The sequence below is a fragment of the Athene noctua genome, chromosome 3, assembly GCF_965140245.1.
Source record: "Athene noctua chromosome 3, bAthNoc1.hap1.1, whole genome shotgun sequence".
In the NCBI taxonomy this organism is placed as follows: domain Eukaryota; kingdom Metazoa; phylum Chordata; class Aves; order Strigiformes; family Strigidae; genus Athene; species Athene noctua.
In genome coordinates this window covers 74,360,883-74,385,231 of record NC_134039.1, presented here as the reverse complement: position 1 = coordinate 74,385,231, position 24,349 = coordinate 74,360,883, and the positions used below count along the sequence as shown (strand labels likewise).

The 24,349-nt window shown below is 40.5% G+C and overlaps 1 protein-coding gene across 2 annotated transcripts in view; it reads right to left on the bottom strand.

Annotated features, from left to right (window-relative positions):
- The window catches only part of RELN (reelin), a 295,831-nt gene that overhangs the window by 68,889 nt on the left and 202,593 nt on the right, over positions 1–24,349 (bottom strand). For both annotated transcript variants that reach the window (XM_074903370.1, XM_074903369.1), the window contains exons 21-28: positions 20,570–20,762; positions 17,843–17,955; positions 11,952–12,089; positions 11,159–11,345; positions 7,219–7,424; positions 4,187–4,358; positions 3,610–3,810; positions 1,265–1,500 (exon numbers count right to left, since the gene is read on the bottom strand). In XM_074903370.1, the coding sequence (XP_074759471.1) occupies positions 1,265–1,500; positions 3,610–3,810; positions 4,187–4,358; positions 7,219–7,424; positions 11,159–11,345; positions 11,952–12,089; positions 17,843–17,955; positions 20,570–20,762 (1,446 nt within the window). The remainder of the gene's footprint in view (positions 1–1,264; positions 1,501–3,609; positions 3,811–4,186; positions 4,359–7,218; positions 7,425–11,158; positions 11,346–11,951; positions 12,090–17,842; positions 17,956–20,569; positions 20,763–24,349) is intronic.

Below are 24,349 nucleotides of genomic sequence, written 5' to 3'. Positions count from 1 at the left end.
ACAATAAACCTATTGCTTTTTTTCTACTATGCACAGGGATTTGGTAGCACAGATCATTGTGCTAGTGCTCTGTACCAACTGATAAAAAGGGATGCTCTCTGGATAACCCATGAATCATAATTTCCAAAATGACCCACAAGTTCAGTTTTCAGCATGCTGAGACTCTCATTGTACGCACAATACTTACATTTTTAATGTCTTAGCATGAACTTCTTATTTCTGATCACATTACTGAACATAATGCCAAACAGATTGCTGCTATTGATTCTGCACTGCTTGTTTTGGGTAAATCAAATCAGCTGGTGTCAGATCTGTGCAATTTGGCACCTGCTTTTATTGCCTAATTACTGAAGAAAAGACAAACTTGTTATGGTACATGCTGCTATTGCAACTCCTTGAGGCAAAGGCACCAGCTCCCTGCTACACAATATGCCACATACTCAAAATCTGTGCCAGGGCTTGAGGATGAGGAGCCCGTGGCAGGAGAATGGGGCTGAAACCCAGGGGCAGCACTAGAGCATCTGCCTGGAGGAAGAGGCTGGAGGCAGCTGGGGCATGGCCAGGGCTTGGGACTGGCTGCTGGCTGCGATGGCAGCACTTGGTGCAGGGAGCAAATCAGACCTGGGAGGTTTACTGATAGGGTTAGACAGCAAGCAAAGGGAGTGAGAAACTTCAGCCAAACCCAAGGAAGATTGTGAAAAGCCTCCTGATTTCAAAGGTTGTGTCTTCCACTGTCTGAAGTTTTTGCATCTGTATTAACATGATGCTGAGGTCATGCTCACAGATGAACACACCTATCAGTCCTCCCTCCTTTGGCTTCGGCTGTCCCACCTGCTTTCAATGACACAGCACATTATGCAGCAGCTCAAATACCCTTCTAGGGTTTCTTTGCTCAGTGGTAACTATTAAAGTAATCCTGCTCAAATGGCTTATTTGATTCAAGTAACTTATCACTCTCTTGCTGGTGCCTCTGACTTAACTGATATGCATAAAGACAGACAGCATCATGATGAAGAGATTGATGTCAAATTAAAATGTTCTAGGTTCCTTGTTGCTTTGTAATTTAATTTTATACACCATTCTGACACCTTTAAAATGGAAAGCTTCTCCCTGTTTTGGAGACCACAGTATATTTTTCACAGATCTCCTCATTTTTAACACCACTTTTATTCACAGCTTGCAACTTTGTCCTAAGGTAGCATCAAAAGAAGAGGCAGCTAATTCACAGGTACCACTGGCATCACTGGTTTACAATGTACAGTACCTGGCTGCAAGCGACCTGGGAATAACAATAGTAATTCTTGTCCAGTCCTCAAAGTCTCCTGTGTGATACACAGTTGGCTCACTCAGCTCCCGGGAGCTTCCCTCACATCCTTTAGTGCCTGGAGATGCAGGGTAGCAGCCCTCCTTCACGAGCGACCAGAAGAGCCCAGCATCATGTGAGTACTGAAGCAGAACAGGAGCAGAGCTGCTGTACTGATTGGTGCAACCAATGTTCAGCTGCAAAAAAAGCAGAACATCAGATACAAGCTGAAGAAACCTGTGCTGTTATTGGTATTTACTGGCTGCAAACCGCCTTTGACTTTTTGGTTTGGGAGGCTTAGCATTCTGAACATTTGCTTTGAACCCTGCTGGCAAGCAGTGACCTATGCTTGGAGAACATTTCCTACATGTATATGACATTTCTCAGTAAAAATTCCCACTATCCATTAAGGTTGCTGAGATCAGCACACTGAAATATGCAAAGAATTTTTCAAAGGTCCTGATGCATAGCAGGCCACAAACAATAAAATCTGTGCAGGCATCTACATGCCCAGGAGGAGTGGGAAGAGCTGTATCCTCTAAGACCCATCCCATCTGCAGTCCACCCAATGAGCTCAGAGGATCAGCGTGGCTCCCAGGTCCCCCCTGCCCGGGGCTGAAAGACCTGACCACAGCCTAGTCATGGTCAATGATGTGAGTTGGTGCTGCAGTTTGGGCTCCCAGAATAGAGGAAAATTGGATGAAGTAGAAAAGTGCATATTAAAATGTGCAATGAGAACGTAACCAAGACAGAAGTTTTCAGTTTCATTTTTCAAGCTATTAGAAAAATATTAGTTTTCATTATTTTATTGCAGAAATTTTACTGGAGCTGTAGAATGTAAAATGTAAAACAAAATCATTCATGAAAAATGAAATAATTTTGGCAGATTATTGTCTCTGATTTTGTCAATGCAAAATTATTCCAGGCAGCTATTTGAAATGGAAATGTCACAAACTCAGGAAAGCATTTAACCATATGTTTAAAATTAAAGCGTGCAAATAGAACTAACACATTTATGTGCAGGCCAGTTTAAAAGCTTTCCAAAAAAGACAGGAGTATAAACTCAGGCCTTAAATAATAGACTTTATAAAGAAGGACTCGCTCTTCTCTGATACATGTTGTTTATACTTGGTATGTTTATGTTACATTGCCAAGTGTTTCAGCATTGGAAGGTGTATGAAATAGTTTTAAGTATTGGTTTTTTAGACTAAGCCATTTTTTAAATGCTGTTGATCATCAAATCTACAGAATGGAGACAGTTACTAAAGTAGAGGAAAGTGGTGAGGAAGCAGATAGCATCTTTTCCAGCCTAAATGGTATTTATACATTGAACTGTTTTGGGGGTTTAGACAGTTTAAAGTATAAAACTACAAGCAATACTCACTCAGAAACTGTACTGCAAACCCTCAGTTTGTATAGCATTTCATTAGCATAACTTTTAGATGAAATGAGATTATTTTACACATCCCATTATTTCTAACTAACTTTCCTATTTATAGAACTGTGGGAATTATATTTGAAAAGCTGCCTGTAAACATCTGATATCTTTAATAATTCCACTTGTAAATTATTCAGTGTCTGTATCCACCAATTATGTAAGGACCATGTATTTGTGGTGAGCTCATTAAAATTGCATTGCAACCAACCTCCAGAATTCACCAATGGGATTTCATTATAAACTCAATAAAATTTTGATTAGGGTTCAGAAACAAGAGCTTGTCAAAGCAAATACTCTTTCTTTGGAGCCCATATTCTGATGTATTGTCAGACCACTGAAATTTTTGTAAGCCCTTTAAAGAACAGAATGCTAATCGGAGCCTATATTCATTGACACAATAAAAGTAAATTATATGAAAAACCCATGCTGGAGTACAGAGCGGCTTGTAAGTCCTTAAATAGTTTAAAATATAAAAAAATGTACACAAACCACATTGGTGCTTTTGTAGTCATGGAGCCCCAGATGTGATAAATCCTTTTCCCTTAACAATGCAGTAGCATTTCCTAGTACCAGCTTGAATATAATGACAGTCACTTCAACCCACTTCTGAAATGTGTTGAAGAACAACAAGCTTTAAAACTTATCCAGAGGGGTAAAAAAGCTCCCCTGCACCAAGATTTTGGCTATCATTTTAGAAAGCAGCATGACGTTTTATGCTGTATGAATTCATACTTGTGTTCTTCACAACTTTTCATGCAGTGGTATAATTTATCACCTTGTTTTGAATTGTAGCCCCAGTGACATCTTGCAAGTGTTGACTAAGGGCAGTTTTACCGATATTCTGCAGGGATTTATGTTTAAGGAATACCTTGAACTGGAGGACGTATCCAGGCTTCAGAGTTAAATCTCGAGTCACTGCAAACCGGTCACCGTCTGATTTACCAAAGAGCATGGCAGAAGGGGTGGCAGAGCAGAAACTTTCATTTTTGGTCATCCCTTCATTGGCCAACATTAACCATACACTTAGCTGGTTCATAGGGTAATCAAATGCTGGCTTTTCATAAAAGTTCTGTTAGAAATGAAAAGGAAAGCAACAAGTACTATCACCTTTCAGTGTGACTTCAGAATAATTCCCTGAATGACTCACTTTCAAATTTTGCAATTTGTATTTTCTGTCATTTTCAAAATACTGTAATTTCTAAAATTTCTGCCTTGACTTTTGAGGAGATACATAATTACGTCCTCTGTCAAAAAGATTAGGAGCCTGATGGTTTTGCGATGAAACCCAGGTTACTCCCACACAGAGAGACACAGCTGCAAACACTACAGCTGTTTCTTTAAATACACACTATTTTCATACAAAATTATATTCAAATAAAAGTCTACTAGCAGAGAGGATGGTTCCTCTTTTGTGGGGATGCCCACAGCCTGCTCTTGCATATTACCTGTGGTAAAGTGGGATTAACAACGGGAATGATGTGCTTCTGCTTCTCTGACAAAATGATGATGTCATCAACGGCCCACTGATCATACCCTTCCCCTGAAAACACAGGCTGCCACCAGCGAAACCTGGTGCAAGGCGTCTTGGCTGCAGCCGGCAGCTCCAGATAGACAAACCTGAAGAACATAAATTCAGCAGAACTTTAGGGAACACAGTTTGCAAAGAAGTGGAAGAAATTACACTGAACAGGGAGAAGAGGCAGAAAAGCCAGTATCTTGTACGTAGAAGTCCTCAGAAATCTTCTACGTATCTGGATACCTGTCTATACACTGCATATCAAGAAGCCTTCTTTGTCCTTCTCGTCTGTGGAGAATGTGACCTCTTTAAGACAAGGGCTATTTTTTACTCTCTATTACTATATTGCCTAGCACAATAATGAATTGATTTGAACTGTTCAGCTTTGAATTAAACTGTTCAGCCCATCCATGTTCAGTAAGTCTTAATGTTCTGGTGCCAGCAAGTAACAGTGAAATTTTGCTGGCAAAATTAATTTCTCATTCTCTTCTGCTGGTTGAGACTATTTGTAGAAAAAAAGCATCCTTCTATTACAATGCAATAGATTACGTACCAGAGTTTTCTGCTGTGGATAAAAATATTTCAGCCCTCCTATATGGAGTTTCATAAAAGAACTTTAGGTCTTCACAGATAGTTTGCTTTATATTCCACTTAGGAAATACCTTACAAAAATTATGTTAAATAAAGATTCAAACCTATTCATACCTATGTTAAAAAGTACAATAATTAGTTACTTGTTCAGTCCTATTTCAGACAGCTTATGTATGTGCATTTATACATATATTCTTTTCAGTACTGTTTCTTTATACCACATTATTTTGTAGCGCAGATCCTGCTTCACTTGCTGGTTAGGCAGAGAGAGGTGGAGAAAATGTTCAGAGAGACAGGGAACCTTCTTTTCCAGAGGTTTCCTAGATTTCTGTGTTGGAAAATAAGGAATTGGAAAATAAGATCTGGACCCCTTTTGAAGCAGCAGAAAAATAAATATGCGTAGCTATATTCAGTAAGGACCATCACTCTTGGTTACTTGAGGGGCAAATGTTTTGTCTAAAAATAATGTATTGGATAGTCCAGTGATGAAAGTTTCAGTATGTAGCTTCTTTGTTGGATGTGTCTTGTAATTTTGACAAAGTAGAGGCTAAACCACCCGCCTAGTGGATGAAGGGGAAGAGGTGGATGTAGTTTTTCTGGTTTTTAGTAAGGCTTTTGATACTGTCCCTCACAGCATCCTTATAGACAAGCTGTCCAGCTGTGGGATGAGAAGGTTCACAGTGTGCTGCGTGAAGAACTGGCTGAAGAGGAGAACTCAAAGCATTGTGGTGAATGGGGCTACAGCTGTGTGGGGACCAATCACCAGTGATGTTCCTCAGGGTTCAGTTCTAGAGCCAGTCCTATTCAATATATTTATGATCCATGATCAATGATCCGGATGCAGGAGTTGAATGCACCATTAGCAGGTTTGTTGATGATTCCTAACTGGGTTGTGCTGATGACAAGAGGCCTTGCAGAGAGATCTAGATTGACTGGAGCATTGGGCTATGGTTAATGGGATGAAATTAAGTCAAAATGCTGAATTCTGCCCCCAGGACAGAGTAATGCCATGCACAGGCATAAATTAAGAGAGGTGTGGCTGGAGAGCAGCCCTCCAGAAAGGGGTCTAGGGGTGCTCGTTGGCAGCAGGCTCAATATAAGTCAGCAGTGTGCCCTGGAAGCCAAGAGGGCAAACTGCATCCTGGGGTGCATCAAACAGCATAACCAGCTGGTTGAAAGAGGTGATTATCCTGCTGTAGTCAGCACTGGTGCAACTTCACTTGGAGTACTGTGTGCAGTTCTGGGCTCCATGATTTACAAAAGATGCAAGGTCCCTGAATGCATCCAGAGGAGGGCAACAAAGTTGGTGAAAAGGCTAGGAGGAATGATCTGTGAGGAGTGGCTAAGGACTTTGGGCTTGTCTAGTTTGGAGAAAAGGAGGCTGCGGGGCAACCTCATTGCTCGCTACAGCTTCCTAAGAGGGCAATTGGAGAGGGAGGTGATGAGCTCTTCTCCCTGGTATCCAGTGAGAGGACATGTGGGAATGGTTCAAGGCTGCACCAAGAGAGGTTTAGACTGGACAACTCATCTACCATTGACAGGGTGGTCAAACATTGGAACAGCCATTCTAGAGAGGTGGTCAATGTCCCAAGTCTGCCAGTGTTTAGGAGGCATTTGGACAATGCCCTTAACAATGTGCTTTAACTTTTTGTCAGCCATGAAGCAGTCAGGCAGTTGGATGATTGTTGTATGTCCCTTCCAACTGAAATATTCTCTATTCTATTCTAAATTCTCAATGGTTTTATACTTTTAAGTGCCTAGATCAACTTTAGAAAAAGACAGTTTGCTGAGTTACAGAAGCCCTTCTGAAAACATTGTTCATTGCAAAGCAAAATGACAAGATGGGAAGATAAAGTTGTTTACATACCGAAAGACATGAACTACAGGTAATAGAAATCATATTAATACCTATGCAGACAAATGCAATTTAAATTTTCACTGACAAGCTATCTTACAGCAAATTTGAAATGCTGAACATGATTTCTTCTCCTCCTTAAATATTTCTTTAAAGGAGTTTTTGTTGTATGTGACATTAATACATGTTCATTAGATGTGAAAGCAGTCAGAGGAAATAGCAGATTTTTACACCTCTTTTGGGCAAGTTCTGTATATGCTTCTTAATGTTTTGCAAATATTAGCATTTTAGTCATGTTTCACATGGGATGTGAATGATTAGAAACTTTATAATTTACCTCAGTTTTTTTAAGGCCCACTTTCATTAGATTTTTTCCTCCCTAGTGCCAGGAGTTTCTGTGGCAGCCAGGAAAAGTTTCCTTATAATGAAAATATTATTCATGTTTTCATAAATTGAGAAATAGTGTTTTTTAAAGAGCTGATGCAGTATGGATTTAATTTAGACCAAAATTATACCTGGGTTTGCTGAAGTCAGAGAAATACATTTCTGCTAGTAGCTGCCAGTTGATACCACCGTTATTGCTGTACTGCAGCAGCACACCTTCTTCTCTGCTGTCTGGTTTATTGCATGAAGAACTCTCTCCTCCTATCTGGATGTAAAACTGGACAAAATCCACCCAGGTTGTGTCCAAATCCCAGCTTACCAACTGTCTTTTTCCAGCCTACAATACAAAAACCAGGGGGGCAATAATAATATAAAATGTGACACCTTCACTATGAATAGACATATTTAAAGTTCAATACAGATTAATATTTCATAGAAAATTGCACAACACAGAGGACATTGTGTTAACATGACATTTTTTTTGTCTTTCAGACAACAAGTCTGCTTGACCATCCTTTATGTCTTCATCACCCTGGTGTGATCCCACAAGAGTTTTTGTTTCTAGATTTTAACAAAAAATGTGACTTCACAAGACCTTTTCCACACAACTATTTCATCTCATTCCTTCAAGGTCCCAACTGCCTTCAAAAAACAAAGAGCAGACGCTGATTATCCTGAACAAACTGGGACTTAATTTTTAAGTATCCAGCTTTCTAATGATAAAGCATAAATCAGTAAAGGAACATTTCTGAAATCTCATTTCCCCAGTCAAATCTTGCACTGTATAGCGTTACCTGATCATCTGAAATTATAGCCCCCTGCTATTTGAAGCCCAGCTCCTACACAAGAAAAAGGGAGTGGCATTTTCTATTTATGCCTCACCTGAGTAGGTTTTGGTCCTACACAAAACTATGCTCTTTTCCTAGTAAGTGTGGTAAATAAGAAGTCTCTCAACTAAAACTTGTGGATTTGGTTTCAGGTTTACCTAAGCATAGCCAAAAGAAAAAATAGTGTCATAAAATTTAGTGAACAGCTTTTCCAAGGATGTTTCTGAGTTCTAGCAGGAAACAGCTCTCGGACATCTATGCTGTGGTCAACATGCTCACTTTGTGCATGTTGGCAAAGGAAGACAGAGCATATTCAGCTAAAAACAGCTTTAAGGTTTAAGAACATTTTATTATGACTGGAATTATCCCATTCCCCTCTTCCTCTTCTGCCCTGGTGCTTGAGGGCTGAGGTTGTGGGCTTGTATATCAACAAGCCTACAAAATGCATATATGTGACATGAAGCTGCCCATGGTGAGGCAGGACACAGAGTGAGAGCAGTGTCCCCACAGAGTTGCCGCACACCTGACACAGCCCTGTCCCAGCAGAGCACTGTGCTGCCACAAGCTTTTATAGGTAGGGCAAATACGTGCAGCTGGAGGGAGGATGCAGGGATCATATTTCTGCATTCATTAAAAGTAGCAGCAACCTGGCACAAGCCCCCAAAATGGAGCAGAACTGGCAACACTCCTACTATTTTTAATTCCCTAAAAAGTCATGGGTTCCTGTCCATCTCCAAGCATAAAAAAGTAACAAACAGGAAAACCTGGGCTAAGTTATAAAATGATGCCTGCTTTAAGTAATATTTATGCTTTCCTCTATCTCACTTGTACATTCATGATCGTTCTGACAAATTTCCAGACAAATTTGAGATAAGCAAGTGAGGTGATCTAGCTGGACATAAGTAATAAGATTTATGAGGTGAGATTTAAAATCTGTGGTTTTTAATAAAACGATAGATGAATTTAAATCCCATGCCACTCATCACCTCTTTCCTCTTTCTACCCAGGTCAGGGTAAACTCACACAGATAAATGTCCATTGCTTTTTTTCTCAGAATATTTCACTTTGCTGGTGTTACAGCCTGAGTCCATAGCTCATTTGTAGACTCCACCAAATAGGCCCCATTACACTGCTAGACTAATTTCTAGAAGCTGAATGCTTGTGGTTTTGAAAATTGTTTAGCCTGCACCACTGATGACAACTAAAACCTGTGAAGAATCCTTTGACCCTCAAAAAGCTCATTTAGAATACAGACATACTGATTTGGTCTTCAATTATTCCTGCTGTTTTGGTTTATTTGGTGGTTTATCCCCAGATGAGCAAAGCCCTCCTGGATGGTGCTATGAGGGTGAGATGGGCTCAGTCTCGGGTGCAGCCCCGAGCTTCCTGGTACAGCCTCACATGGCTAATATTGGCCAAGGTGACACTGATAATCCCTTGGTTGTTTGCTTTCACAGCTTCACTTGGAGACCCGTGGGAATTTGAAATTATCAACATCAAATCAAACTGCTGATGGATAATAAAGATGCAAAACCCCTTGCTTCCCATGGGCAGGTGTGTCCCAGCTGGCTGAGGGCACCCAACGAACTGACCTGCAGTGGGTCAAGCTCTGGCTGTAAAACTATCCCAGGTGGGTTTTCCATATCTACACCCCACAGCAGCTCTGCCTGCCAAAGGGTTAACCACAGAACCAGGTTAATTGAGAAAGGGCACAAGTGACATAAAACCTCAGAGGAATTGCAGGGGCTAATTGAAAGAGCTCTGTATTGTAAACACACCTACAATTGATTAAAATGAGTTGTAAAACAAAAGATAGAGGGTCAGCAGAACAAAGCCAGCATTAATTCTGGTGGCAGTAATTGATTATGGCAGTAAACATTAGACATTCAAATAAAAAGTGGCTGTTTGAGAAAATGAAAAGAAATAGAGCCTGTGAATATGAGCTCCCAAAACAATACAGAACTGTTAGGCAACTATAAAAAAAATTTTTTATTATCTACCAGCATGGCCACTAGATGTCTTGAAAAAGATCTAAACAGAAATTAAATAAACCACCTTCTGTTGACGGCACACAGATTGCTACTACTCAAGAAATGAATGATAACCTAACCCTTAGAGATCAATAGAAAGAAGCCAAGAATTTCTAAATGAGTTTTTCACTCCTCCTTAGCAGTAATCAGAAGAAAGATCATAGCAGGTTAATTCTAATTTAGCAAACTACTTTTGAGAAACTTGGCATAAGGAACTGAGCCAGAAGGAAACATCTAACAGAGAAGACAATTATATTAAAAAATCCAATTATCACAATTAGCTAGTTATACTGATTGGTCTATTATGAAATTTTCAGTGCAGAGCTGCATTTCCAGGGGAGCTGGATGTGAGACTATGTAGGAGTGCTGAAAATTATTTGATGGGTTAGATTTTTGTAATGAGGTAAACAACACACAATTATACAGCGTTGCATATTGGGTTATTCTTCTGGGACTAATCTGGCTCTCATGACAGCAGTGGCAGTTTGATCAAACCTTTAAAAGAGAAGCACATAGCTGCATTTATACTCTTCCTTTCAATTATGAACAAAACAAAACCCAGTACTAGACCCGAGGAGCAACAATAAAAAATAAATCTGTGATTACAACCCATAATCTTACATCTGGTCATAAAGACCTCTTTTTATTTTAGTTATAATTGCTATTAATTAGCAGAATTCCCTATATCTCTTTCCTGCTCTATTATTTTTGTCTGTAAAGCATCCAAGTTATACAAAAGAGTATCCTCCTACAGGCTAACCACTTTCTAAAAGTCTGGAGGGTTTGTTTTTTCACTAGTTCTGGTCCTGTGACCTCAAATTACGCTGCTTGTCCCGGGAAAGCCAACATTTCCCCATCTCTCACCCAGAACAGTACAGAACAAACAAATGGGAGCTGCTGAATACTGATAAAGAATTGAGTCTTGAAACAGAAAATGCACAATTAAGACAGTATGAATGTACATACTTCCCAGCACACCGGCAATTTAGTTTCTTCCATTACATGTTTTTTCTTGAATACATAATGCATGTGTCTTTTCCCATCTCTTTTGATTGCTTTGTTCTTTACCTGCAGAGCACAGCTGTGCTGTTTAATGCACTTCTCGTATTGTGTACAGCTTTCTGCCACCTTTCTTTTCATTGCCATACAAGCACATCATGCTCATTCAAACCCACAGTACGTGCCTTTCTCAGTCTCCCATCCCTCGTTAGTACCTTGTTGAAGTAGAGTGAGGAGCCAGATGAGATGACCCCACAGCCTTCTTCAGGCTTGACGATCTCTCCCCCAATAACTTCTTGCCACTCTGTCTTCAGGCTGTCTGGGTTCTCAAAATCAGACATGATGGTAGAAGGAAGGGGATTTTCAGGCTGACATTCAGTACCCCGAAACCCTGAGTCACACCTGAAAGAAAGCGTAAATGTGACAAGCTTTTAAAGACTTCATCTGACACTGACCTTTCAAAATTAGATGTGAAATTACAAATCAGGCTGAGATTGGAATTTTTGATCCTGGAAACAAACTAGAATAACTGATAATGGAAGAAAGTTGTATCTTATTTATAAAAAAGACCCCTGTGCAGTCCAGAAAGTTTGAAACTGGCAGGCAGTAGCCTGTGACCTTGGTATTGCACCTGGTCTGACAGCGGCTGCCAAACAGTGCCGAGCTGATCCCTGGTGTCACTCTGACCCAGTGAAACAGCTCCAGCACTGAGCTGGTCCCTGGGGTCCTTGTGCAAAGGGCTGGAGGGCCCACAAGGACACTTGCAGCAGGGCAGCCTTGTGTCACTGAAAGCTCTTTCAGTGCCTGGACCTGCCAAGGGTATGGGTTCTTGACAGAGAGGCTGGTGCAACCAGCTGCTAATGTTGCTTGAATAGTCTAATCCCCCTTTTATTTTTTAATGTTTAATCTAAAAATAAGAACAACAGGAAAAAAAAAGTATGCAAAATAATAGGATACCCGAAGTATTAGAAGACCATTGGCTAAGAGGAACTGGCAAATGCTTTATACCTGCAAACGCCATGGTCACACCAGCCGTGTCCGCTGCACATGTTGGGACACTGCTGTCCGATGTAGATGTTGTCTAAGGCCCATTCGTCTTGGGCTGTGTAGTAGCACTGACTCCATCGGAAACGTGTGGCGCTGGACCTTAGAACCAATAACAATGCTTTAATTTGTGATTCTTTACAAAACCATAGGAAAAAAAGATAAAATTCAACTAAAAAAAGAAAAAAAAGTTGATATCACAGTCACATACCCAGCCTGAAAAGACTGGCACAGATGAAGACAAATTTTTGTAAATGAACTGTCTAGATGATGCTACTTGCTGCACAGAACTATATGATGGACTTTGCAGTCATTAATGACATTTCCAAGGAAGGCTGACATCTCCACCACCCTCAAAAAACAAGGCTGGAAAAGCAAATGAATCACAAGAAGAGTAATTTTTGTTGCTGTTGAGCCTTTCCAAGCTGTCCTGCCAACCTGTGCACATCCAACAGGTTGCAGGAGTTGGCTAGCAGCAGCTCCCAGCTGGTGGGCACAGGGCCTCTCTACTCAATGCTCATGCCAAAATGAGATTAAGAAGTATATATTGCATGTGGAGTGAAACAAATATGGTAAATCTTTCATTGTGATGCAGCAAAAGAGGCTGTGCTGGCTGCATGATAGGTCTGGGAAAAAAGGGGTGGTGGGGTCAACGTGGGCACTGAGGCTGGGTCTGTGCAGCTGTGGAGAGGATGGACAGAGAAAGCAAGGCTGAGCGCAGGTAATTAAAAATCAGGCTTTAAACTGGGACAGGCCTGGGCTTGGCCAAGGGCTGATTGGGCGGGCTGAGGGTAAGAAGCAGGAGGTTCTTACAAGTAGGAGATCTTTCCTAGCTTGTTTCTAAGCCATTTAGCTATGTTACGATGGCATGGAATAAAATGTTGTTACTCTAATTTAAGATAAAAAGCCCTTCCCTCACCTTCCCACCCCCAAAAATTTATGTAGAATAAGACCTATTAAAATGAATAAAGGTGGCTGAGCCACCTGCTCGCATGTATAGAAGGGAAAAACTGGATAGAGGAGGCCTGTGCAGCTAAAATGGACAGTATGGCAGAGCAGTTAGCCATCCAGTCACATACTAGAAGCATACAAACAGTAGTTTAGAACATGCTTGCAGAAATGTTTTTAATACCAATTTTGAATTTCTTTAAAAACCAAGTGAAGCTGCCCAACTCTTGTTGTCTGTTTTAAATATCTGCTTGATATTGCAAATACTGAAAACAGTTTCACAGCGTGCAGAACTAATCTGTGGGGGCAGATCTGCTGATTAAATACTCCCTTGGGATATAATGTACTGATGGGCTACATTATAAGAGCAATTAATTATCCATTAAAAGTGCACAATACCAGTAATCTGCACATGAAGGACTTCCTAAGCTTGCATAGGCACAATGGACAGTCAATATTCACCACAATTATTTACTGTTAGTTTTGGAGCGCTCTGAAGCCAGCACATCTCCTTGGTGCTTGTGCTTGTGTTCACAACAGAGCATCAGTGGCACCTCGGAGACCCCTGACAGAGATTGTGTGCTTTGGAGGGAGTGGTAATGACTGGTGTTAGCTCTCATGTGTGCTGAGGAAAACAAAAATACTGAAACCAAAGAAAGGTATTAGAGCAGGCAACCCCGGTGCCCCCCTGACCTCCCAGCACAATAAAATTGTGTCATGTTAGCCCAGGTGACAGGAGGGAGAGCACTGGGGCTGGGCTCCTCCAGCTTTCATCAGTGAAGCTGTGTGGGTAGAGGTGGTGTGTGTGACTGCAGCCCAGGGGGATTTACAGCAAACTGGGGGGGATTTTCAATGATACAGGGGCAATTTTACTATCCTGTAGAAGTCTTGTGGTGTTCAACAAGTGGTGGTGACCCCTGAACACAGTTCCTGGTGCTGCCTGGTGTGGTGTCAACGGCATTTCCTCAGCCGCTTGCCGGCCGCTGCCAGGTGCAAACATCCCTGCAGGGTGGCTGTGTGGGTGCGTCATGGCTGGTTTTGGGGCACCAGGCTCACACCTGCCCTACACAAAGGGTGAAGAGAGCCCACTGATGGGCAATACCAAAGTACACCGCTGTGCCCAGGGGCTGCTCCCAGGGCAGGGCCTGCACTGCAAGGCGCAGAGCTGATACCAGGGCTGACAGTCCATGATGGGGCTCGTGTGGGTTTCACCTGAGCAAAATGTTTCCCTGGACAGGGTCATCACCCCCCTCCTGCTGCAGGGCACAGAGCCACACGCGCCCGGGGTGGCTCTGTCTTCCTCCGCGGGTCTCAGATGCTGGCTGCATGTCAAGCTAAGGGTGGCCTCAGCCCCACTTGTTACTTAGAAGTTCCCCCAGATGAATGCAGCCATGGCAGATTTGTTTCCCTTGTTTCAGGGGAGGGGAGAAAAGTCGCACTGCTGCCTGAACATGTGTCTGAAACAGAGGTGTGTGCATCAGCTGGGTGCCTGGGGAGGGTCCCCCGGGAGCCACGTCCTAGCAAGCAGGGGTTATTTTTAGCTGCAAAGAGAGCTCTCCCCTGGGGACAGCTTTGCTGCTGCGGGAATCCTGCGGCCACAGGGCTGTGAGCCTCCTCTCCCGGCAAGGGATAACGAGTGTTTGGCTCAATTGCAACTGAGAGAGCAACGCAGCTGAAAAGCTGGTCCCACTCCGTTTCTGAGAGCTTTTCAAGGCTGCTCTGCACCTCAAGGTAACAACAGCTTAAAAGGATTATGCTGTTAAAAATGGTAATCAACAATTTAAAATACCCATGTTAATTAAGAAAAGAGAATAAGAAGCTGAGTGTCAGCTGCATTCTCAGTGATAAAATACTGTTTTTCTGGACAGTCACCATTTAGACCCTTATTCAAATAGAAAGTGCAGTGTCAGGGAGTTACGAAAGCATTTTATTGCAAGCAAAATAAACCTCCCTAGTTCCTCATATTTCTACTCTGTTTTTTGGGTTTTTTTGATGCTACTGGAAGGCAAACTGGCTTTCTGATGACATATCCAAATCAGGTCGATGTCAAATAAAAGTCACTGGTTTTGCATGACATTTTACATAAGCACAAGGAAATCATGTCCCAGATGTATTGTGAGTGAAATGATGTTCTTTCTGTTATAAAAATTTTCAGATATGTGAGTTGAATAAAATCATTGTCTTCTCTCCTGATATTAAAAACCCTAACGATCTAATGCAAATTTGTAGCTGATAAAATTATATTTGCTACCTTCTGAGTTACCATAATTACATTTACCCAATTATCCTGAAACTCTCATTCAGTCATTAGGTGTTGATTTGTTTATGAAGTCAGCAACTGACAGCTGCTTGTATCTCATTAAGGCCTGTTCATATGTAAATACCTCCCATAAAACTGAAATTAATTTTCATCAGTGTTAGAAATGTTCAGTTCAAGTACAATACAATTTCAGCAAGCAGGTGCATACATTTCATTTCTCCAATACAAGTCTCACTGTTGCAGCAGATTTCCTAACGTCCCAAATTTTGGATAACACAGAGACCTTGTAAACTAATGCTTGCCAGATGCAGAACATCTACAGATGTACAGAAATACCAGCATGCCCAGAAAGTTTTACAAGAGAAATAGGTGCTGTTATGAGCAACTCTCCAGCTGCATGAGCACAGTACCTCAGCCTGATGCTACCTACACACGCAAGATGCAAACCCCTCAGCAAAGAGCTGTGCATGCAGGGGTGAAAGCTCTGGCAATCATAGCATGGCTGCGCAGGGGTGTGAGGGCATTTCAGGGGCCAGAGCAAAGCTAATGAGACTTCAAGCCCTGGTCTTAAGTCCTCGTTTAGGTGGTTTGTTTCCCTGAGCAGTAAGCACAGGGCAGGCTGTGTATTTGGCAGCTCTTGTGTTGGGCTGAGCCAGAAGGAGGGTCCCCAGTGCCTCCTTCCCCTCACCCCAGTTTTGGGAATGTGGAAGACCTGGCTCTCCCCTCTGCACTGTTCTTCCTGACCATTACTAAGTTTTTGACCATAGGTGATTGTTGCAACAGAGTGTGGGTGGGGAAGGGAGAGGAGAAGAGGGAGGGCACCCTGAAGAAGAGCCCTACAGAGCATATTCTCTGCCAGGCCCCTGGGATGATGCTCTCTGTGTGGCCAGGCTGGCAGAGGAGCGCTGCACATCAAATATTCACCAGTAATCTCCAGGTTTGTAAAGGCAGAAGCTTGCCCTCTGTTAGTAAAGTGCTTTAAAAATGCAAAAACCCCCCCCCTCCCAATCTCAACCCAAAGGAGTGACCGAGCCCTTGATCTGCTCCTTGACAGTGGAAAGGAGGTAAAAACGAGGGAAAGTGGTTGAAATGCATCTGGTCTGCTGGATTGCTTTTGGTGGGGAGCATGCAGCCATCCTTCCTCTTCACCCCAATTATGCCATAGCACAACACAGTCATACTGAAAATGTGTTTTATGAAGAGCAAAGTAATGTTCAGTAGTAATTTGTAGCTTAATTACAAACAAAACTCTGCTAACAGACAGGAATCCCTTCAGATAAAAGATAGAGTGTGAAATATTTATGATTTGTATGCAGCATAAAACAGGAACTAGGCTATTACTTCATCATAATTTCTCCCCATAGTCTTCTAAATTAAAATGGAATTATTTGTTTCTGTCACCTCATATGCTGAAGAAAATTATTATATCCTAAAGAAAAAAAGGTCCACAACATTGGTATTATCATCAGCTATACAGTGTATAATAATAACTTTGACTATGGTATATATCTTAGAAATTAATTTAAAAATAACAGCCTACTTTATAGTATAACCTACAAAATTGCAGATGCTTTTTAAACTCCTAAGTGCCTATGTGAGCCACAGATTTTGCAGCTGGTGGCACATAAAGCATGTAAGATTTAGTAGTTTATAATCTAACTGCAAATCGGTTGTTCATAGATTTACTTGTGCCATTTGGTATTATCTGACCTGATACATATTAAGGGTTCAATATTTGCCCCCGATGTTTTGCCTGGAAATAGGAAATTCTGAATATTGGCTATACAGTAAAAATGGCCAGTGTGTTGAAAGAAAGTATCGTTGTGGGGTGTTGATATAAATAGGTTGTGTTGAGGCCATGGAGAGTGCAGAAAAATGATGAAGGACAGGGAAATACAACGATGATCTGAGCACACTCTCATTGCGATTGCTGTGATGGATTCAGGTCAGACATAAGCAAAGTGTTAACTCTAATTGGAATAATTTAATTCTCAAATGAAGGATGCCTTGAAGATTATTGAGATTTGTGACAAATATTTTAATTGTATATTATAATAAAGTTTTAAAAATAAATAATGGAAGAAATTGGCTGTTAAATAAATAAAAATGTTAGGGAAGGCAAAATAAGTTTGATTACAATAAGGTGAATAGTGTAGGGCTCTCTGATAATTTCTGTTGCTGTTTCTTGCAGAAGAGAATGTTGTTTTTGAAGATATGCTATTAAAAGAATCAAGAGGTAAAAAATTCCCAGAAATGAATCATTGTTTATACAAGGCTTTGGTCTGAAGATGTAAACAATAAGGAATGTGCAAAATAAAAATTAACAATCCAAATAAAGCCTTCCTCCAGTGGGGCATTTACAGACAAGTGCCACTATTTTTGAAAAGGTTTGAACTTTATTAGAAGAGTCACAGTATGTATGAAAAACAATCCTAAACAATAGTTTCTGGTGACTTCACCAATGTTTCACTCTCTAATTATGTAAGGAAGGCATTTTATGTTAAATACCTGCGACAAGGTCAACCCTAGTGCCCTGGCACCCACTGGCTTGAATATGATCTACAGAATACTTGATCTTTGTCATGGCAATTTAAAAGTAGATTAACTATCTCCCCACCCTCAAAAAAAGGAAGAAATAAATGCTCACCAAGTCTTCTGTGGTAAAAGGACAGTGATTCTCCTCCACTGAGTAAATTCGCTGGAGTGATAGATACTTGCTGATGTAAACTCCTGACAGCTCGGCATACTGGGAAGACATTCCTTGAAGAAAAATATTCCAAAACCAGATTTAATGTTGAGAAACAATTAGAAACAGAAGCAAGGGTTAAGTATTCACAGAACCAGGAGCTTGCCTGGGTCCAGGTGTTGGATTGGAAGACCCAGAAGCAGAAAAATCCTGGCATGATGTAGAGAGATTTCTCAGAAAACTAACAGTAGTACATTTAAGGATAGAAGAAAGCCATACGACTCATTTAAAGCGTTTAGAATTAATGACTAGTAATGTTTTGCCTTCCTCCATGAGGATGTCTAGCTCATTATTTTTAGTATTCTCTCCCCAGAATGTAGCACTGTCTATGAAGTCTACAAGTCCACTATGGAATAAGTCTATGAAAGTGACCTCCAGACCATTATCCCAGTCATTTCAGAGACCTTGCCTGGGGATGCTGGCTCCCCCACTCCCTCCATCTGCAGCAGGGAGCAGCAGTAGGAACAGACAGAGCCACAACCACGGTCTATTGAAGCTGCCTTCAGAGGCCCTTACCATGCTCTGCAGGTGTAATACCTTTGACACCTACATCAAGTGGTGTAAACTCCCCCTTTCTCCTTCTACGATTCTTACTGCATTTAACTCAGATTAGTGGAGAGGTCTGTTCCTCAAATTTTCTTCTTTCTTTTCAGAAAATCTGATCATCATAATGTCTTTTGTATATTAAATATAAACGAAGTCCATTATCCAAGCCTCCTACTGTTTTCTAGACTTGCCTTCACATATTACTCCATTTTTCTGCATTATTCTATTCATTTATTTATGTATTGCCAGAACACAATTCAAAACTTCTGTGCTATGGTTTTGATGAGGTATTAATGAAGTGCTTCAATGTTATTACCAACCTGTGTTTGCCTTTTCTAGCTACCCATTCAGAGAGTCCCTTCTGCCACTACTGCCACAGCACAGGTCCTCCTGACCATCCCCACCTCTCCAAGAGTCTTGCATTGTTTGCTGCTGTGCTCATCCCCTGTGGGGTGTCAGGCAAGAGGGGGACCTTTGGGACAGACACCTGCCTATGCAAATAGCCTACTTTGACTGCTCTGAAACAATTAACAAAGCACTGATTCTCTACAGTATTTGAAGCAATTAAGAATATTTATATAGTTAAATTATACAGTAATGTTTATATATTAAATATGAAGAAGGGCAGAATATATTATTTTACAGAAAAATTTATTGCTCAAATATCTTAGAGCACTAAATGAAGATCTGAGAGCTTATTCTGCTTTGGCTTTTTTCAGCATATTTTCTAAAGGCTTAGTTTCCTCCCCAGCAATTTTCAATCATTTTTAGTTGATTCATCTCCCCTAAAAGATCTTACAAAAGAGGATCTGATCAGTGCTTGCAAAGCAAACAAAACTTTCAAACATTTTAATTAATTAGTGTTTTGTGTATTTGCCAGATTACATCCTTGAAATATACTACAAATAGCCTTCTCTATTACTCTTTTATCACAGCAACATGGGTGCTGTGAGAAATTTATTTAGCTGCAAGTTCTTTTCTCTGAACTCAGCTCCACTGAGAGAGGAAAGGAGCACTAAAATCTGAAGGCAACTGATCTTCCATTGATGGCAAGGACAAACCCCAAACATCAACCACCAGGAACTATTCTTGGACACCATGATGATGCCTGGAAGGTATAAAAGACATGAATACTGTTTGAAATACAATTCCTCTGAATTCTGTTTAAGGTAAGAAAGCAATTACTTGGATTTTTGTTCAAAAATTCAGTTGTTGCCCTTTCTCTACTCTGCCCACCAAAGTAAACGTCATAAAATACAACAGGGCAAAAGGTAACAGGACAATGCTTTCATTGCTCATAGAAGATGTGGGACTAAATATATAAATCTCTCCGTGAACCTACAGAGCAGACAATGAAAAGACACCAGGACAAGTTCCCTGACAGCCTCTGAACCTACTTGGAGGCAGCCAAAGGACCTTGGTTAGTTCACCCTGGGGCCAGGGAATGTCCAGCTTGCCATCTAAGAGCGAAAACAAAAGCACAAATTATGGGCAAATGCGCTATTGGCATTTGTGCTGAGACAGGGCTGAGCCACATGGGGAAACAGCAGCCAACACTGCTATTTGCACTTCTAGCAGAGACAGGGAAACAGCCAGTCATTATGGCCCTGGACTGTGTTTGAACCAGGGATGGGGGATGAAAGGCTCTACATTACAATCCCCTGAAGGCATACGCTTTCCATTTATGAAATGACTGCGCACAAGGTCAGAAAGAATTTCTATCCATTTAAATTCCAGGAAACAGTAGATGCATTTTGCTTTGAAAAACAAAGCAATAGCACAGGAAAGATCTCAGCCATTACTCTGTAGCTCTCTGTAACTGTGACCCAGTTCTTTTCTCAGCCTTGGTCCATTCCTGTCACAATTTTGTGTTTCAGGCTCTCAGATACCTTTCTTCCACATATAACGAAGAACAGTGGAAATACTTCTATTAGTTATTTTGACTGATTCCAACTGAGAATTTCTTTATAGAAAGGGGAACGAGGAAAACATCTTCCTTTGTTCAGTGCCACAGGTATATTTCAGATGATCATTGTGTAAGTAGAATTTATGGAAGACAAAGGTCCTCTCTGCCAGCCTCACCTCCTGAACGAGATGCCACGTGAGGCCATGGTTGGTGGAGTAGTCCAGTTTCACTTGGTTGTCCATATGGGGAGTAAACGCCTGACCACAGCCCATCACCAAGTTGAACTGTATCATATATGAAGCTCCGATTTGCATAGATTGGGTCTCCACATAGCGCATGCTAGAAGCTAACTTCGAATCTCCTGTAAAACTGAGAGATGTAAGGAAAGAATCAGAATCCATTCACAAAATAATTCAGAAGAGAACATTATGAATGGTTCTGGGTTAAAGACAGTGATGCTTCTTTGTTCTGCCAATTGGCACATGGGATGAGACCACACACGGGAGTATCTTTTTGTTGATTCTTCTGCAAATTACCAGGAAGACCTTGATGTATCCCAGAGTGGGAAACACTGAATTATTCTGTTAGTTCTTACTATATGCTCTTTGTATTAAGGATCAAGTTAGGATCAAGCAAAGGATAATGTACAGAAAAATCAACGTAAAGAAAGTTAATTCCCCAGGAGTGTCCACTGCCTAAGGTCATATCACAGTAACAGCTGTAATTCATTCAAACAGTGGACAGTAAAGATACACTACATTTAGTTTAAAATACTATTATTACATAGGCTTTTCATTCCATTGATTTTCAAGTGATTCTATATGCAGTGCATTCACTGACTTTTGACTGTGTTTCAGAATTAATATCACCTATCTTCAGCTTCTTTTCTGCAAGATGTACTGATATAAGAGGTATATTATCCAGTGGGTTGGATAAGATAATTTTGTCAGTAGTAATGTTTGGAACAGATGAAGCCTTATATACAATACAAGGTACACAGTTATCGCATACATGGTAACACAACTATAGTTTGAAATTACAAGGTTTTTTTCAGTTTAAATGCTGTTTTTTCTTCTATGCGCTATTCAAAAGGAAAAAAAAATTCAAATGCAAGAGAGGTATAAGGACAAAGTAATAACAACTTAAACTTTCAATCCTGCACACTAGCCTTCAAAACAATGTTTTTAAGAAAGTTCACATAGAATGAAAAATGCCTTCCTCTCCTTAGTTTGAGATGTTTAGTTAGTGTCTTCAGAAGTATTCTGGTCCTTTCAGCTTCATTTTCTACAACTGTTCTTAAATGTAAAAAATTTAGGATAGGGATTGCACCTTTTTAAAGAAAATCACTGCAAATCAACACGCAAAAGTAAAAATCTACATTCAGTACAGTGGTGATGAAGAGAATAATCTAGTTCAAGTTTGCCCTTATGGTAGAGTTAAGTTACACTTTATCATCTTAAATAAGAAATCCTAATCTTTCAATACCATACAATAAAAGATATTAACTTCTACCCCTGTAAAATTCAAGGTCATGACAAAGTCAGTGTAAAGACTAGGAATACAAGTCAGCACTACTTAACACTCTTTTAAACTAATTCACTGACCCATACTGTTTTCTATAGTGTCCTTTCCACAGAGAGCACTTAGGCTATAAATGTCAGCATCCTACCTTAAAGCTTTGAAAGAAATTACTGAAAACTGACATTGGTGTTGTCATTATAAAATTCCTGTTACTTGAGACAAACTAACATCCAGGCTTCTTTTTGCTCTCTGACCTTGCACTGTGTGGCTTCATTTCCTAAAGGATGATCCAACTTATGGCACCATATGACACTACCCCGTCTACATCTTTCAACACCACAAACCAGCTGTGGATGGGCATTCCCTCCACTTCTGAGGAGCTGCCATGGGCAACTGGACCAGAAGGCAGTAAGTTGCCTTGGAAAACTGTATGTCAACTGCTTGCTCTTTCAGTCAGTATTGTCAGTGTTTTTCTTCTCAATGAAATGGATAATTTTAAGTTGATCAGAGGATACAATGTACAGTTGTCAGTGGCTTCATTGTTAAAACTGAATGCATCTCAGAAGAATTTGTTTGGATAATGCCTGAATTTATTTTTCTTTCAAACTTTATCTTGTGCTTTTCAAAATGACAAAAACCTGCAAATTTAAAAGTTAAAGCTGACTTGGTCTGACAGTTTTAATCTCCACAATGCCACTTGAAATTTCATGGCTGGTGTGGGAAATCAAAGTTTTACTGCAGTCCTCTTGGGAAATCTGTGCCAGTAGAACCAGCCTCTTCAGGTATCAGTCAGCAATGTACAGTGTAATCAGCTGAAAGTTATATGTAGAAAATTATTTGGCATTGCACACATAAACCTGAGCACAATATATTACAGTTATCTAAATCTCATCTGAACAAAGATGTTGAAACTAAACAGTTTCATGAACACCTGCTCAGAAGCTATCTTCCCCAAAGTGAGGGAAGAAAAGTGAAGGACTGGTTGTCAGCACAGGTGCAAAGAATTAAATATTTCATTTTGTCTTTGTCTACACAAAAATTCCTTCTATTCAATATTGCTGGTGTAAAACTAGAAAAAGAAATCTTAAACTCTAATCCTTTTTACTGGTGGCATTCAGGTCATGATTGAAACATTTCAAGCTTAATATTTATTTTCATTTAATAACTTAGCCACTGGATATTGTACACAGTACATTAAGTAAGCACTATTTTAAAGTGAAAACAGCTCTTTAAAGTGGATATTAAAGAAACGTGACAAAGGAAGCTAGTGATGAGATGAAGACAATCTGTGATGCTCCATAAGAAGCTCTTTTAAGGGGAGGAAATCACATTATAGGTTCACAGAGTCCTTTATCATCCACAAATTGCCTCCAGCTGAACAACAGTAGCATTAAAGGTGGGGGCTCCACCTTACTTGCCACTTCTTTGCTTTCCAGCTCTCCTGTGTATGTGGTTAGGGGTATGCTCTTCTGCTGGAATACCAAATGTTTTCTTTGTTCTGGGAGTTATGCATCTGGAATACGTTTCCAGATTTTACAAAAGACAGAGGAATGTCCCTGGCATAACAATAATTAACTAAAAAATCCTCAGAAATGAGAATGCAGAGGCTATATTTTTGTATAGATATGTAGCTGTGAGTTGGTTTCTAGTGCGTATATAATTAGACCTGCGGAGGCGCAGGAACACAATACCCATAGGTGCCCTCAGAACAATTGCTCTCCCTCCAAGCACTGCCAACTAATTGGTACTTCTGGGAATGATATCACAGCCAATGTCAGCCAATCTGTGCTGCTCCAAATTGCTCTGGGATCCCCAGAGTTACTGTGTTTTCAAGGCCAGTACTTTCAGGAATACTGAAAAGCCACACGGATGCAGCTGGTTTTGTAAAGCTGCATTGACCAAGAATATTAATGTGATGGCCAAACGCTCACGCCAGCCCCAGCTTTGCTCCCATCAAAGGCAGAAGACATTTATGTCTTTTTACGTCACACCATACCCACTTTGCTAAGTAATTCCTGAATGTATTAATGTATTTTAATTGAGTTGATTACCTGAAAAATACTTTCTGCATGTTACAGAGTAATAATTAAAATGCAAAACATTTTATAAACACAGGTAAACTATCAAGCTGACGTAGGGCAATGGTATTACATTGCTCCATAAGGATAGTTCAGTACGAGCAAGATTTACAGTCTTCCCACAGGCTGTTCCAGGGACAGTGGGACACTCTATTGTCTGTTACATTGAGTTAAATCATAATGTTGTTATCTGACTGAAGACAGTTTATTTATATAATGCTATTTTATTTGTGTCCAGATGAATATTAAAAAAAAAAAAAAAAAAAAAAAAAGAGTAGGTGTTAGCATCCTTATCCATACTTAAATGCATTTCAGCAAGTGTCTGTAAATAGTCTGTAACACTCCAGAGGCATTTGG